The sequence below is a fragment of the Hypanus sabinus genome, chromosome 3 (genome assembly GCF_030144855.1).
Source record: "Hypanus sabinus isolate sHypSab1 chromosome 3, sHypSab1.hap1, whole genome shotgun sequence".
NCBI lineage: Eukaryota > Metazoa > Chordata > Chondrichthyes > Myliobatiformes > Dasyatidae > Hypanus > Hypanus sabinus.
Genome location: NC_082708.1, coordinates 46,747,073 through 46,764,458, shown reverse-complemented (window position 1 = coordinate 46,764,458; position 17,386 = coordinate 46,747,073). Strand labels below are relative to the sequence as shown.

The window sequence follows — 17,386 nt, the reverse complement described above, 5'->3', positions numbered from 1 at the left end:
ATAGCTTCGATGGGAATCTTGGATGGCTTAGACTAGTTAGACCAAAGGGTTTCTTTGTGTACTGTATAACTCAGTGGTTCCATAACTCAGATAAACAATGGAGCTTGAAATTTAGGATTTGTAGATATTGTGGCAACGGCATCAATTGTAGAGAGACCTCAATCAAGCAACAATGATTTCACTTGGTTACATGTATTTTTCATGTTACTTATCTAGTAGAGGAGATCCTAGTCACCTGTATTTAGGATAAAGTGTACTTGTTCAGGAAGATTAGCATTTATTTTCACTCTACCATATGCTCAAAGAAATAAGGCACAAAGGCACAGACTCAAAAGGTCCAGTGAAATAAAGGTCAGGCACAAAGTAAACAGTGCAAGTCTGGCCAGGATGCCTCTATTGACATATTGTTCAGGTCTCTGGTAATATTCAGAAGGCCAGACAAGATCAGTGAAGAAAGAAGCAAAGTTATTATTTTGCGTTGATGACCTACCTTCAGAGCTAGAGAAAACTGGAGACCAGCTTGCATAACATGCAGGAAAAAGGGGAGGAGAGAATAATAGGAAAGCTATGTAGGAGGATGGAAGGCAGAAGAGACTACAAGAAGTATTAAAGTAGAAGATAGGGGAACAGAAGGACATTCTCATTGATGTGTAAATACAAAATAATTATCTGAACCTTCCAATCTGTGGATACCACAATTCTAAAGTAATAGTGCTAGAAATGTTGAATTATATTTGATGATCGTAAGCTTGTGTCCATTCAATTATATTATTTCTGGTCCGAAGATGAGAGGCTGTCCCTCCAGTTTAGCTTTAGCTTATTGTAACAGTCTAGGGGACGAGGGCAGAGAGGAAAATGAGAGGTAAACCTAAAGGAACATCTGCCTTTCATTTCAAAAGCACAATCGCAGATTAAGTGAAGGTATTCCTCATTGTAGTCCAATCTAAATTTGATCTCTCCAACGTAGACAGACTGTTGTCAGGAGTGAATACACTATACACTCGTTTTTTCATTATGTGTCATGCTGAACTATGTGGGTGTTTATGGTGTTACTGAAACTTGGCTGACAGAGGGGCAGGAATGGGGGATTAATGTATCGGGCTTTCAATGTTTTAGAAAAGATAGAGGAGGTTAAGAGAAAGGGGGGATAGTTGCACATGGGGGAGACATAATGGAGGGGTCAGACACTGCGTCCATTTGAGTAGACTCAGGAATAGGAAGGGTGCAATTACAGAGATGTTATTACTGACCTTCCCCCCCCCCCAATAGCCACTGGGGCATTAAAGAACAGATATGTAATCAGATTAAAGAAATGTGTAAAAACAATAGGGTTGTTGTCATGGGGGATTTCAACTTCCCTTATATAAACTGGGACCTTCTTAGTGCAAGGGGTTTAGATGGGGCAGTACTTGGCTTCAGTATTTACCAAGGAAAAGGATGTGGAGGGCCAGGAGATCAGTGCTGAGCGTATAAATATGCTGGAGCATTTGGAGGTCAAGGAAGAGGACTTGTTGGGCCTCCTAAGGAGTTTTAAGGTGATAAATCCCCAGGTTCTGATAGGACTTACCCCTGGTTATTGAAGGAGACAAGAGAGGAGATTGCTGTGCCTCAACCAGTATCTTTGTGTCCTCTCTAGGCACAGGCAAGGTCCCAGAAGACTAGTAAGTGGCTAATGTTGTAGCTCTATTTAAGAAGAGAACAAGGGAAAATGCTGGGAACTATAGTCTGGTGAGGTTCATGTCAGTTGTAGGTAAATTGCTGGAGAAAGCTCTTATGGATAAGATATATGAGCATTTGAAAACCATAGACTAGCATGGTTTCGTGCGGGGCAGGTTGTGTCTTACCAGCTTGATTGATAACGCGAAGAGAGAGATTGATGAAGGTAGGGCACAGAAAATTGTCTACATGGATTTTAGTAAGTTGTTTCACAAAGTCCCTCATGGGAGGCTAATCCAGAAAATTAAGATGCATGGGGTCTGCAGCGAACTGGCTGCTTAGCTTCAGGACTGGCCTGAGCATAGAAGACAGAGAGTAGTGGTTGAAGGGACTTATTTGAACTGGAGTCTGTAATTGGTTTTGTTCCGCAGAGATCTGTGCTGGGACCTCTGCAATTTGTGATATATATAAATGACACAGATGAAAATGTAGATGGGTGTGTTTGTAAATTTGTGGATGATACTAACACACAAAATGCTGGTGGAATGCAGTAGGTCAGGCAGCATCTATAGGGAGAAGCACTGTTGACATCTTGGGCCGAGACCCTTCATCAGGAGTAACTGAAAGGAAAGATAGTAAGAGATTTGAAAGTAGGAGAGGGAAGGAGAAATGCGAAATGATAGGAGAAGAATGGAGGGGGTGGGGTGATGCTGAGAGCCAGAAAGGTGATTGGCAAAAGGGATACAGAGCTGGAGAAGGGAAAGGATCTTGGGACGGGAGGCCTAGGGGGAAAGGGGGAGGGAAGCACCAGAGGGAGATGGAGAACAGGCAGAGTGATGGGCAGAGAGAGAAAAAAAAGTGGGGGAAACTAAATATATCAGGGATAGGGTAAGAAGGGGAGGGGGGCATTAACGGAAGTTAGAGAAGTCAATGTTCACACCATCAAGTTGGAGGCTACCCAGCTGGTATATAAGGTGTTGGTCCTCCAATCTGAGTGTGGCTTCATCTTGATGGTAGAGGAGGCCATGGATAGACATATCAGAATGGGAATGGGACATGGAATTAAAATGTGTGGCCACTGGGAGATCCTGCTTTCTCTGGCGGACAGAGTGTAGGTGTTCAGCAAAACGGTCTCCCAGTCTGCGTCGGGTCTCACCAATATATAAAAGGCCACACCGGGAGCACCGGACACAGTATATCACACCAGCCAACTCACAGGTGAAGTGTTGCCTCACCTGGAAGGACTGTCTGGGGCCCTGAATGGTGGTGAGGGAGGAAGTGTAAGGGCAGGTGTAGCACTTGTTCCACTTACAAGGATAAGTGCCAGGAGGGAGATCGGTGGGAAGGGATGGGGGGGCACAAATGGGAGGAGCCAAAGGAGAAATTATTGAGAGTAAGAACTTTTCTCCCACTTCCTCCAAAGGTGTAGCCATGGGCACCCACATGGGTCCCAGCTTTGCCTGCCTTTTTGTTGGCTTTGTGGAACAGTCCATGTTCCAAGCCTATACAGGTATCCGTCCCCCTCCCTTCCTTCGCTACATCGACAGCTGCATTGGCGCTGCCTCCTGCACGCATGCTGAGCTCGTTGACTTCATTAACTTTGCCTCCAACTTTCACCCTGCCCTCAAATTTACCTGGTCTATTTCTGACACCTCCCTCCCCTTTCTAGATCTTTCTGTCTCCATCTCTGGAGACAGCTTATCTACTGATATCTACTATAAGCCTACGGTTTCTCACAGCTACCTGGACTATTCCTCTTCCCACCCTGTCTCTTGCAAAAAGGCTATCCCCTTCTCGCAATTCCTCCATCTCCGCCGCATCTGCTCTCAGGATGAGGCTTTTCATTCCAGGACGAAGGAGACGTCTTCCTTTTTTAAATGAAAGGTTTTCCCTTCTTCCACTATCAACTCTGCTCTCAAACGCATCTCACCCATTTCCCGCACATCTGCCCTCACCCCGTCCGCCCACCACCCCACTTGGGATAGGGTTCCCCTTGTCCTCACCTACCACCCCACCAGCTTCCGGGTCCAACGTATAATTCTCCGTAACTTTCGCCACCTCCAACGGGATCCCATTACCAAGCACATCTTTCCCTACCCCCACTTTCTGCTTTCCACAGAGATCGCTCCCTAAGCAACTCCCTTGTCCACTCGACCCCCCCTCCCCACCATCCCTTCCCACCGATCTCCCTCCTGGCACTTATCCTTGTAAACGGAACAAGTGCTACACCTGCCCTTACACTTAAAGTCGTCAAGTCAACTTTTATTGTCATTTTGACCATAACTGCTGGTACAGTACATTGTAAAAATGAGACAACGTTTTTCAGGACCATGGTGTTACATGACACAGTACAAAAACTAGACTGACCTACGTAATAAAAAAAAACACAGAGAAAGCTACACTAGACTACAGACCTACACTCGACTTCATAAAGTGCACAAAAACAGTGCAGGCATTACAATAAATAATAAACAGGACAGTAGGGCAAGGTGTCAGTCCAGGCGTTGGGTATTGAGGAGTCTGATAGCTTGAGGGAAGTAACTGTTACATGGTCTAGTCGTGAGAGCCTGAATGCTTCGGAGCCTTTTCCCAGATGGCAGGAGGGAGAAGAGTTTGTATGAGGGGTGCATGGGGTCCTTCATAATGCTGTTTCCTTTGCGGATGCAGCGTGTAGTGTAAATGTCCATGATGGCAGGAAGAGAGACCCTGATGATCTTCTCAGCTGACCTCACTATCCGCTGCAGGGTCTTGCGATCTGAGATGGTGCAATTCCGGAACCAGGCAGTGATGCAGCTGCTCAGGATGCTCTCAATACAACCCCTGTAGAATGTGATGAGGATGGGGGGTAGGAGATGGACTTCCTCCCTCACCACCATTCAGGGCCCCAGACAGTCCTTCCAGGTGAGGCAACACTTCACCTGTGAGTCGGCTGGTGTGATATACTGTGTCCGGTGCTCCTGGTGTGGCCTTTTATATATTGGTGAGACCTGACGCAGACTGGGAGACCGTTTTGCTGAACACCTATGCTCTGTCTGCCAGAGAAAGCAGGATCTCCCAGTGGCCTCACATTTTAATTCCACATCCCATTCCCATTCATATATGTCTATCTATGGCCTCCTCTACTGTCAAGATGAAACCACACTCAGGTTGGAGGAACAACACCTTATATACTGTCTGGGTAGCCTCCAACCTGATGGTATGAACATTGACTTCTCTAATTTCTGTTAATGTCCCCCTCCCCTTCTTACCCCATCCCTGATATATTTAGTTCCCCCCCCCCTTTTTCTCTCTCTCTGCCCATCACTCTGCCTGTTCTCCATCTCCCTGTGGTGCTCCCCTCCCCTTTTCTTTCTCCCGAGGCCTCCCATCCCATAATCCTTTCCCTTCTCTAGCTCTATATCACTTTTGCCAATCACCTTTCCAGCTCTCAGCTTCACCCCACCCCCTCCATTCTTCTCCTATCATTTCGCATTTCCCCTCCCCCTCCTACTTTCAAATCTCTTACTATCTTTCCTTTCAGTTACCCCTGACGAAGGGTCTCGGCCCGAAACGTCGACAGTGCTTCTCCCTATAGATGCTGCCTGGCCTGCTGTGTTCCACCAGCATTTTGTGTGTGTTGGCTTGAATTTCCAGCACCTGCAGATTTCCTCGTGTTTGCTAAAGTTGTGGACAATGCAGAAGACTGGCAAAAAATACAATGTAAAATAGATGAATTGGGCATAGAATGGCAGGTGGAGTTTAACCCAGATAAATGTGAGGTGTTGCACCTTGGTAGGGCAAATTCAAGAAGACAATTTCAAGGAGGCAAATTCAAGGGGCAAGATCCTTAACAGTGTTGCTGAGCAGAAAGATCTTGGGATCCATGTTCATAGCTCCTTGAAAGTGGCTACACAGGTCAATAAGCTGGTTAAGAAGGCTTAAAGAATGCTTGCTCTTATTAGTCGAGGCACTGAGTTCAAAAGTCAAGAGGTTATGTTGCAACTTTATAAAACTCTAGTTAGGCCACATCTGGAGTACTGCATACAGTTCAGGTTGTTCCCGCTATAGGAATTATGTTGACAAACAAGAGAAAATCTGCAGATGCTGGAAATCCAAGCAACACGCACAAAATACTGGAGGAACTCAGCAGGCCAGGCAGCATCCATAGATACTTTTTTCCTGGCCTACTGAGTTTCTCCAGCAATTTGTGTGTGTTGATAGGAAGAGTGTTGGGGCTTTGGAGAGGGTGCAGAAGAGTTTTACCAGGATGCTGCCTGGTTTAGAATGAATGTGCTATCATGAGAAGCTGGATACACTTGGGTTGTTTTCTCTGGAGCGATGGGAGCTGAGGAGAGATCTGATAGAGGTTTACAAGGTTATGAGAGCCATAGATAGAGTGGACAGAGGATATCTGTTTCCCAGGGTTGAAATGTCTAATACCAGAGGGCATGTATTGAAGGTGAGAGGAGGTAGGTTCAAAGGAGACATAGGGAGTAAGCTTTTTACTCAGGGAGTGGTGGATGCCTGGTATGCTGGTAGAGGCAATCACATCAGAGGCCTTTAAGAGATGTTTAGAAAGACACATGGATGTGAGGAGGATGGAGAGATATGGACATTTTGTAGGAGGGAGGGATTAGAGTTTGGGTATTTTTAATTTACTTTTTAATTGGTTTGGAACAATTTTGTGGGCCAAAAGGCCTATTGCTGTGCTGTGCTGTTCTGTGTTCTATGATTGTTCTGACAAATTTTTCTACTGAAGTGGTTTGCTATGCCTTCTTCTGGGCAGTGTCTTTATGAGCCGGGTGACACCAGACATTTTCAATGCTCTTCAGAGATTGTCTGCCTGGCATCAGCGGTCGCATAACCAGGAATTGTGATATGCACCAGCTGCTCGTACGACTGTCCCCCACCTGCTCCCATGGCGTCACATGACCCTGATCGGGGTGGGCTAAGCAGGTGCAGAGTATGCAGTACACTAAAGAAAGCGGTAAGTAAACCGCAGCTGCATGCTGAATGCTTGGTGAGGTAGGAGGTAAAATGTAAGTTAATGCCTCACCTATCAGAAGCTACAGAAAAGAAGTGAAAATTAGTTTCTTTTTAATGGATTGCAGCCAGCTGGGAGGGATCTTATTTAAATCTTAGTTTTGCATAGCACGGAAGCACCAATGAACTCCAGTTTCTTCACTAAGATTCCAGATCTCCCATCCAAATATGTGAGTTTTTGATCATGTAATAACCTAAATATTGTATATGTAGATCATAGTTGTAACTGCCTTTTCTTCACTCCACTCTGAATCCTTCAGCCCCTTCTTAGAAGGGGTACTAGCAAACTAGTGTTTTGGGATTTATAGCTAAAAATGAAGCAGTTCAAATTTCCTGCTGTCATTGATGTGAAAGTAATCTTTTTTTGTTACATCATATAAAAATAACCAGTGTGCCCCACAACCAGTGGTCTCACTTTAAGGACTCTTTATCTTGTTGCTTTATGCTCTCACTATTTATTTATATTTGCACAGTTTGTTGTTCATTGATCCTGTTTACAGTTACTGTTCTATAGATCTGCTAAGTATGCCCGCAGGGAAAAGAATCTCAGGGTTAAATGTGGTGAGATGTATGTACTTTGATAATAAATTTTACTTTGAACTTTGTATGCTATCATTTGAGTCTAAACCCACTATAATTCTTGTAGGTTCTCAACTGTCCCTAAACCCACTGTGTTAATTCCCATGAACTATTTTATCAGCATTCATTCCATTTCCATCTACATAATTAGTTCTCAAATCAACTTCCTGTTTATGGGCCTGTAAGTTGTATTCAATTGTTAAATATTCAGTTTTGAAATATATGGCCCTCAACTTGATATAAGTCCATTTTGTTTGTTAGAATCTTCCAAAAATATTTACTTCTATTCCTTACACAATAATCATCTAAAGAGATACACTTCATTTTTACAAGAAAACCTAATCATCCTAGCAATCCTGCTAATAATTCAATAAGCTGAAAGCATGAACTTAGCAAAGAATAAAACATGTGTAACTGTAAGGATACTTATAAGGTGTGGCTTTGTGTCATTGTTAACTCAGGGTGCATTTATAGTTAGATATAATTTATAAAGTGTTTAATAGATGCTTTTGTTTTTCATATCCAGTTTGAAAGAGAAGAGATAAAAATAAGGCACAATATTTTTCTTCAAAAGAATTATGTTACAAAAACGTTTATTAGGTAACATATTTGTAAACATTTGAGGTAAAGTACATTTACATCAATTTGCTTGTACAGAGTAAATACATAGGCACCTCTTTAAAGACAGCACTTAGAACAGCTCTGTTGCTTTTGCTCTAAGTCATTAAATGTCCCTGACTGCCCAGCAAGTTCTTTACCTCTAGTGAGAGCTGATATTTGATAGATAATGGGTTTCATGAGCAACAAATAGGCTTTGAAGCCTGTGAGCAAGATTGGCTGTTAACAAAATAGCATTGAATGGAGCAACAGGAACCTAATCAGTTTAATTTAAATTCCATGTATACTGTAGTTTCTCTCACTTAATCTTTTCTTTTGGTCAAGTTTATGATTAATTGCCAACTACTATAGACCCACTATCACAATAATCTATTACAAGGTAAATTATTCTGGGGCTACAGCTATGCATTTTTGTTATAATTAGTGGAAATCAAGTGTACATGGTAATAATCTAATAACTTCCATTTGTACACTTCTGTATTTTTCTTCAAAGCTCTTATTTTGTATTAAGACATTTAATTTTGGATAAGGGTGGGCTCATTTTCTTAAAATTTGCTGTCAAATAATGTAAACTTTTTTTGCTGACATGTGCAATATTTGATCATGTAAACTTTCAGGAACCAAACATAGTTACAAGGATAGCGTACATTGTACAAGAAAATGAATGGGGAAAAAAGAATGTATTAAAAATCACCTACAAGCTGATTCCTTGATTTGTCCATTATCAATGGGGTTTCTGTCATTAATAAGTCAAGCTAGAAAGTTAAATCAACCATGGGAAAACACTGAAGTAAGCCCCTGATTTCTTAATTCAAGGAGTACATCATTTTTACTTGTTTTTAGTTCACCAGTTAGCTAATATTTTCATTAAAGCTAGAGCCAATTGTTTAATATTTTATTGATAATAACAAATTTTCTTTGTTTAACTGCCTTGTTGGTATAGTTAAGTAGAGGGCTAAAAATAAACTTTTCCTAACATGAAATAGGGAACCTCAGGCAAGAAACTCTATTTTAAGAACAGTTCTTGCACAAAAATAGCCAAATGGAGCAAATAAGCATTTGTTGGTTGTAAAGATATGGATTCTTTAGTAAAATTTGTTCCCCTCAACCAATGTGACTCAAAGGGTGAAACCTAGAAAAGTTGCAATACGTAGCAGAGTTTCCATACATACCTAATTTTATTCCTAAGTACTTCCACCTTTCACTAAAATGTTTATGTCTCAAAGACATAGAAAGTCTTTGCAGCTTTGTGTCAGATTATTTGTAAAACTTACTGCAAATGTCAGGAAGCAGCCAGTTCTTTAACACAGTTTTCTGATATTAACCAAGATTATGTATTTTGGGAACACAGTAAAAATAAATGCCAAAGCAATAAAATGTAACTTACTTTCCCTGTGGTTCCACTTTCCTACTCCCAAATTCCCATCCAAAAATATTAAGTTTGAGACAAAACTACCATTTTCTAACTCTGGAATATTGTTACTATTTTCTTCTCTGCTTGGAAGGGCTAGAGCTGTGAAAATAATTATTTAGAATTTCCAAATCTATTTATGTTAAAAGTAATGTATGCAAAAATGTCATGTTCTTGAAGAAACACTCTGACCATTCCAATTTCATGTTAAACAACCTAAAGAATTTGTCTTTGAAACATAACAATGTTCTATGGTTTTTATTCATTGCAAACCATACTTCCATTTCACTTCTTGGTGGTTCCACCCCTCTTCTCTTTTAATATGACATTTCTAATTTTGTCAGAGCAGTATTGGATGTACTAAAACACATAAAGATGACCTCATATATAAATAAACTACAGTCTATACCCCTTTAGTCTATAATTGGATTGTGCATGTTGCTCTGCTTTGAGGTTTTTGTGAATAAAAGGCGTTCAAGATTCATGTCCTGTCCATGTATCTCAAAACATGCATTCAAACTTCTTCTTTCGTTTGCCACCACAGATGTAGTAATTTGAAGTTCATTCGAGTAACTGAACAGTGAAGTGGATGAAAACCAAGAAGTATTGAAACCCTGTGGTAGGACTAAATTGTGTATGTGTCATTTATGAAGCATTCTGTGATTTTAAGTTCAAATTTAGAGACTTTACCTGCTGTTTTAGTTTAGAGATAACCGCTTACTATCACTGAGTGCAAATCTCTAACATGTGCACAATCAATGAATTAAGACATTTATGGAGTTATGTTACCCCAGTTTACTGTAGACATCTTCCCTTGCCATGAAGTAATTAACGTATTTTTAAAAAGTACAGTTCTTAAGTTAACATATGGTGGTGGTGGTAGTGGGTTTCTTGAAATGAGTTTTTACAATTACAACATGCTAAGTTGAGCTTCAGTCCAGTATGATAGGAGAAGAAATAAAAGCATTGACTATTTTCTAAATAGAGAGAAAATTCAAAAATCTATGGTACAAGGGGACTTGGGAGTCCTTGTGCAGGATTCCCTAAAAGTTAATTTGCAGGTTGAGTCGGTAGTGGGGGAAGGCAAATGCAATTTTATCATTCATTTTTCAAGGACAGAACGTAAAAGCAAGGATGTAATGCTGAGGCTTTATAAGGCACTGGTGAGGCCTCAAGGAGTATTATGAGACGTTTTTGCATTCTTTACTAGGAAAAGATGTGCTGAGATTGGGGAGGATTCAAAGGAGGTTCACAAAAATTTTTCCAGAATTGAAAGACTTACGATATGAGGAGCATTTGATGGCTCTGGGCCTCTACCCACTGGAATTCAGAATGAGGGGGACCTCATTGAAACCTATCAAGTGTTGAAAGGCTTTCATAGAATGGATGTGGGGAGTATGTTTCCTGTGGTGGGAGTGTCTAAGACCAGAGGACACTTAACTTGGAAATAGAGGGACATCCATTTAGAATGGAGATGAGGAGGAATTTCTTTAGCCAGAGTGGTAAATATGTGGAATTCATTGCTAAATGTGGCTGTGGAGGCCAAGTCATGGGGTATATTTAAGGCAGTGATTGGTTAGACCATGAAGGGATATGGGGAGAAGGCTGAGAGGGGCTGAGAGGGAAATGCATCAGCCATGATGAAATTGTGGAGCTGACTCAATGAGCCAAATGGTCTAATTCTCCTAGGTCTTATGATGGGAAAATGGAACATTTTCATCCTGCAGACTTGTACAACGTTAAGAAATAAAGTTGTCTAGATTTTTTTTTCCGTTTATTAAAAGTGATAAAATAGAGCATGTATAAATGTTAAGGCTAATAGGTATGTAACCCAATTTATAATAACCTTCATCTCTATGCAAGCCACAACTCCCAGTGCGCATTGCAACCACCAGCATGCCAATGCGTATGCTTCTCCCACCCACCCGACTTTGCAGTAAACCCTGCACTGCCTAGGGCGAGGGAAGGGAAGGGAAGGGCAAGGCCGGCGCTACACCGCTAGGTCGTCCGACCTGGCCCTGGTGCTGCTCCCCTTACTGACTCTGCTCAGGCGGCGCGCGTCCGCGCTGGGGGCCTCGTGCATCTCCACCGTGGTGGTCAGGTGACCGTTGCCACGTGCCGCCCCGCCCATGATCCCGCTGTCCTCATTGGTCGGCGTGGGGGGCGCGGGCGCGGGCTCGGCCTCGGCCTCGGCCTCGTCGGGCTTCAACTCGCGGGTGTGCTCGGTGGCGAAGTTGGTCCAGTTCTGCTCGGCCGCTAGCTTGTTGTTGTAGACCACGCACGGTGGCCTGTCCTCGGGCAGCGGTGCCACCTTGAACTCAGCGGGCGGGGCTCCCGGGTAAGGGTGGGGCCCCTCCGTCGGGTCAGGGAAGTAGGGGTAGGTGAAGCTGCTCGGGGCAGTCCTGGTGAGAGGCTCGGTCTTGTGCTCTGGGTCATGGGGGTGCCGGTTCTTCAATCCCTGCTGCAGCTTTTTCCAGCCGAGGTGATAGATTTCCATTAGGTTCAATAAAAGGGACACGCAAGCCACCACAAGCATAAATAGGATGAAGATGGTCTTTTCTGTTGGCCGTGAGATGAAGCAGTCCACGGTGTTGGGACATGGCCATCTATCGCACCTATACAAAGGTCTAAGCTCAAAACCATACAGGATATACTGACCTACAATAAATCCAATTTCAAACATCGCTTTGAAAATTATATTGAAAACGTAGGTGCGTAAGAGGGCACCTCGGATTCGGATTTTACCAAGTTCGTCTCTATAGGAAAGCTTTTCCTTTTTGCCATTTTCAAGTATTAGTTCTTTGTATTCTTGATTCTTGGCTTTTCGGAGTTCCTCTTCCCTCTCTTTCCGCTTGTCTTCCATTCGCACTATGTGCAGTACGTGGCCCAGGTAAATCAAAGTGGGCGTGGAGACGAAGATGATCTGCAAAACCCAGAATCGTATATGAGAGATAGGGAAAGCTTTGTCGTAGCAAACGTTCTCGCAACCAGGCTGTTGGGTGTTGCAGGTGAAATCGGATTGCTCGTCACCCCAGACCTCTTCAGCCGCAGCACCCAGCACCAGGATCCGGAAGATGAAGAGCACAGTCAACCAGACCTTGCCTACTACAGTCGAGTGTTCCTGTGCATTCTCCAAAAGCCTTCCAAGAAAACTCCAGTCACCCATTGTTTTATGTCTCTACCCTAGAAAAACAATCCATACAACAAAAGACCGTTAGATACAAAACAAGTCCCAACGGAATTGAATATTCGATCCTGGAGATTCACAAATAGATACATCTGGTTTCGTAAAAGTTTTATGCATCAAATGCAAACAATCACAGCTACTGGGGCAATAATAATTGCCGAGTTGGAAATCAATTGTATTAAAATGTACCTAAGATTTTGCATTTGACCAATTATATATTTGTTAAATGAATGGACAATAATTCAGCGACTGGAATTCGCAAGTCCTTTACGAGATGTTATAAAGGATCCCCACTTGCAAAACCCTACATGAAGTCAAGTGAATACCGAATTTCATCCTGAACACGAATACGATTATGTAGCTCTAAACCGCAGAAATTTAATATATAACTAATAACAGGCAAATCTGTATTTTTTTTTCTTTTAGGACTTGTGATCTAAATGTCTTGTCAATTGTAAGTGATGTTACAAATGTTAATTTTGAACTTAAGTCTTACTGGAATGGATCCCCGTCGCGAAAGTGGATAAATAATTTAAGAAACTTGGAGTCGGTAATACTGAATAAAAATGCCAAGTTGAGAATGTCTGCACAGGTAAGATGTACGTAGGTATCTTTACAAGAAGCAAACATACGCAGCACAAGTCGTAAGCCCACCGGCTGCGCATTTTCATGCCCAAATGGGTACTTCAGGAATGCCTCTGATAATGTGCAATATCTACAAATGAAATTCAGTAGTTTGAACGACAGTGCTGGGTATCGATAAAACGAAATACTGTAGATCAGTTGATTTAGTATTTCTATTTCTTCCATCTTTTGAATCACATTTATACTAACTGCCTACCATGAAACATATCATAAGGGATGAATTTATCTCAGTGAAATTTACCATACACATCATAGAAGGAGGAACAGTACAGGTCCTTCGGTCCACAATGTCGTGCCGACTTTTTAATCTACTCCAAGATCAATCTAATCCTTCCCTTCCACATAGCCCCCCCCCCATTTTACTTTAAAGCATGTGAAATGTCCCTAATGTATCTTTCTCTACCACCACCTCTGTCAGCGCATTCTACACACCGACCTCTCTGCAAAAAAACCTCTGACATTCCCCCTCTATTTTCTTCCCATCACCTTTATGTCATCTTGTATTAGCGATTGCCGCCCAGGAGGGAAAAGAGTTCCGGCTGTCCACTCAATCTGTGTCTCATCATCTTATATACTTATATTAAGTCACCTCTCATCCTTCTTCGCTCCAAAGAGAAAAGCCTACCTAACTCCCTAAACCTTACTTCATAAAGCATGCTCTAATCCAGACACCTTCCTGGTAAATCCTGTCTGCACTTTTTAAAACGTCCGTATTCTTTGTATAATGAGGCTACTACCACTGAACTCTATACTCTTAGTGTGGTCAAACCAGAGTTTTATAGAACTACAACATTAACTCTCGGCTCTTGAATTCAGACCTGACTAATCAAGGCCAACACACCATACGCCTTGTTAAGCACCCTATCAACTTGCGCGGCAACTTTGAGAGATCTATGGACGTTGATCCCACGATCACTCCGTTCCTCCACAGTTGTAAGACTCCTGCATTGAACTTGCACTCTGCTTTCAAGTTCGAACTTCCACGGTGTTCTGCTTCACAACTGTTAATCCACATTATCCACCACGATAAAACCATTAGCTTATATCTTCGATCCATTTAACCATTCGTAGAGCGACTGATACGACTGTTGTGTGTTAAAGAGAAGAGAAAAAATTATTGTATATAATAATTTCAATATAACAAACTAGACATTTATGTATGTTAATTTATCTCCTAATGAATATACTTCGGGATCAGCCGTTTAACACACTCTCGTTAGAATGTAGCTTTTTCTCAATTTTATAGCTGCTTTGCACTATTTCTGAATAGTAGCAGGACTTGGTTATTCAACTCATCGGCCATCCCATCACTGCTGATTTATTATCCCTCAGAACCCCATACTCCTGCCTTCTCTCCGTAACCTTTCACGCCCTGGCTAATCAAGAACTTAACCACCTCCGCTTTAAACATAACAATAACTTGGCATCCTCAGGTGTACATGGCAATGAATTCCTCAGATTCACTACCCTCTGGCTAAAGAAATTCCTCAACTCTGTTCTAAATGGACGTCCTTCTACCCTCTATTCTGAGGCTGTGCCCCCTCGTCCTAGACTACCCCATTATAAGAAAAATTGTCTCCACATCCGCTCTATCTAGGCCTTTCAATATTCAGTAAGTTTCAATGATATCCCCCGCTCATTTCTTCTAAATTCCAGTCCATAATCATTAAATACTCCTCATACATTAACCTTTTTTTCATTCCCGGAAGCATTCTCGTGAACATCTTCTAGACCCTGTCCACTGTCAGCACATCTTTTCTTAGAAGAAGGGACCCAAACTGTTCACAATACTCCAGGTGCCGTCTGACCAATGCTTTAGAAAGCCTCCGCGTTACATCCTTGCTTTTATATTATAATCCTCTTGAAGCGAATGCAACATTGCATTCGCCTTCATTACCACCGACTCATCCTGCACGTTAACATTTAGAGAATCAAGCAGGAGATCTCCCAAGTCCCTTTGCATCTCTGAGTCTTTGAATTTTCTCCCCAGAAAAAAATTTTACGCATTTACCCAAGTGCACGAGCACACACTATTCTTTGCCCATTCTCCTAACTTGCTTCTTCAACACAACCTGCCCTTCCACCTATCTCAGTATCCTCCGCAAACCTGACACAAAGTCATTAATTCCGTCATGCAAATCATAGGCATAAAAGTGAAAAGAAGCGGTCCCAACACCGACCCCCGCAGAACACCATTAAGCACCGACAGTCAACCAGGAAAGCCCCACTTTGCCTCCTGCCAATCTGCCGATTTTCTATCCATGGCAGTAACCTTCCATTCTTGTATTAATGTTACAATTTGACTGTCCTTTGCTCTCACTTAATGTTATTTTCATAGAATTTTTAAATAATCTTCAGCATTTTAGTATAACTTTCGCTGATTTTTTGTATTTACTCATGAAATATTACATTTGTTATTGCGTCAATTTGCGTAAGTATGTTTTGGCTGTGTAGGAAGGGCCACTTCAGACTGCCTGTCCATCAGTCTTCTCACGCACTCAATGAAAGTAGGTATATAACGCGGGGCTCTTTTAACAAGCGCAGCTTTGGAAATAACTCTGGAAATCCCAATGGATCTTTGCAACTTTTTAAATGCCTTCTAAATATGCTCCCACAAAACTTTGGTATCTTCATACACAGTAAACGAGCTCTCTGCGAGGACTTTCTGATTTTTTTAATATTGAATTTTTTATTCATTTGTAACTATCAACTTTGAATCGTTCTTAGATTTAACTAAACTAGTGCTGACATAATATCACCAGATTGAATTATGATTTCTAAACCTCTATTTCGCCTGTACTCCAGAGATCAAATTAGCAAAATATAAAGCTTATCCTGAGGGCAATTTAGCGACTATTTTTTTACCGTCTATAGATGTTTACATAATCAGAAAACACAATGCTAAACTAGGAAATTGCTTATTCAGCTTCGTGGGGAATCAACAACAGCCCAGTACAAAACGTTTTATTCCTGTAATTATTTCTCGCACTTTGTTATATTTTTCTTCCAGTTGATTTCCACTCTTTTCATGAAAACGGACATCAAATTATGTGGTGTTGTCAGAGTGACATTATTTTAATGTAATATTAATGGCCTTTCTGATTACAAAGTTGATAGATGGGATATTTTAAAAAATCAGTTTCCGAAGCAGCAATTTGTAAATTATCTCCTTTTCATCCTGGTTTCCGGGTTTGTAAAATAGCTTTGTGCTTCCATTAAAGGAAACTAAACTGTAACGAATACGAAAAGTTCTGCAGGTGCTGGAAATGCAAATGAAAAAAAAAGTTGCTGGAGGAACTCAACAGGGCAGACAGCATCACTGGAAATTAATAAACAGTCGACGTTTCGGACCGGGACCCTCCTTCAGTCCTGCCCTACCGAGTTCCTCCAACATTTAGTGTACATTAAATGAAATGAAAGTCCTGATTACTTCGTTGTTAGTGAAATTTATTTTAATCGCTATTTACAAATAATTCTGCCTTTCTCTTCACCTTCCGAAAAATTGCGCATCATTTCTTTCAATAGGAAGCTATGCTCTTTTATTTGCGATATCAAATGTTTAGAGAGGCTGAATAAAAACACTCTGAAAGTGTTTTCGAAGTTGATTTGAAACTATTGTAATAAAAACAATGTAACTACTTGCGCAGAATTCAGTTTTGAACTGTATGCTTTACATTTTAGAATACAGTGCAAGCTTAGCATGCGGTTTCATCGGGAAAGTGCTAGATCTGTAGAGTCAGCGAGGCAGTTCCCGTCACTTTCACACAACACTCCTCTACGATAATGTTGCGCCCAGAACGTCCACGTGCAACTTCATCTTAAAATACTTCAATCTAGACGTAAAACCAGTGTATTATATATATATAAAGGAAATCTCATACTACCTACCCTAATTCCAATGTCATATCTACATATCGGCCACTCCCGGACAACTCTATTAAAAACAACTGGGTGAGAAAGGACTCCCATCTCAAAGTATTGGCGATTATACTATACCTCAGGGTGGACATGACAAACCAGATAGCTAGTAAACACATCCGGCTGTCATAGATGCCATTTTTTTGAGTGCGCTGCGGACATGAAGCAGACTTGTCTAGGTAACCCGCCCCTTCCCAGCTTACCCAACACTTCTGACCGCTGTCAGCCAGCCTATTCAAGCACAAACGCTTTCTTCACTCATAGATCTCCGAGCTAGTCTTGCGAGGGGGGAGAAAAAGTGATTCAGAAGTCCATTAAACCTGGACACTAGATCATACGAAATTGCTGCT

The 17,386-nt window shown here is 41.7% G+C and overlaps 1 protein-coding gene across 1 annotated transcript; it reads right to left on the bottom strand.

Moving 5' to 3' along the window:
* Nucleotides 1-11,253: 11,253 nt before the first annotated feature.
* gja3 (gap junction protein, alpha 3) lies at nucleotides 11,254-17,386 on the bottom strand. Its single transcript, XM_059964234.1, has 2 exons — nucleotides 17,240-17,386; nucleotides 11,254-12,469 (listed from the first exon to the last, which is right to left on the bottom strand). The coding sequence occupies exon 2, from the start codon at nucleotides 12,450-12,452 to the stop codon at nucleotides 11,277-11,279; it is 1,176 nt and encodes a 391-aa protein (XP_059820217.1). The 5' UTR covers nucleotides 12,453-12,469; nucleotides 17,240-17,386; the 3' UTR covers nucleotides 11,254-11,276.

Coding starts and splice junctions, on each gene's coding strand:
- gja3 (XM_059964234.1), bottom strand. CDS start 12,452: ATGGGTGACTGGAGTTTTCTTGGAAGGCTTTTGGAGAATGCACAGGAA.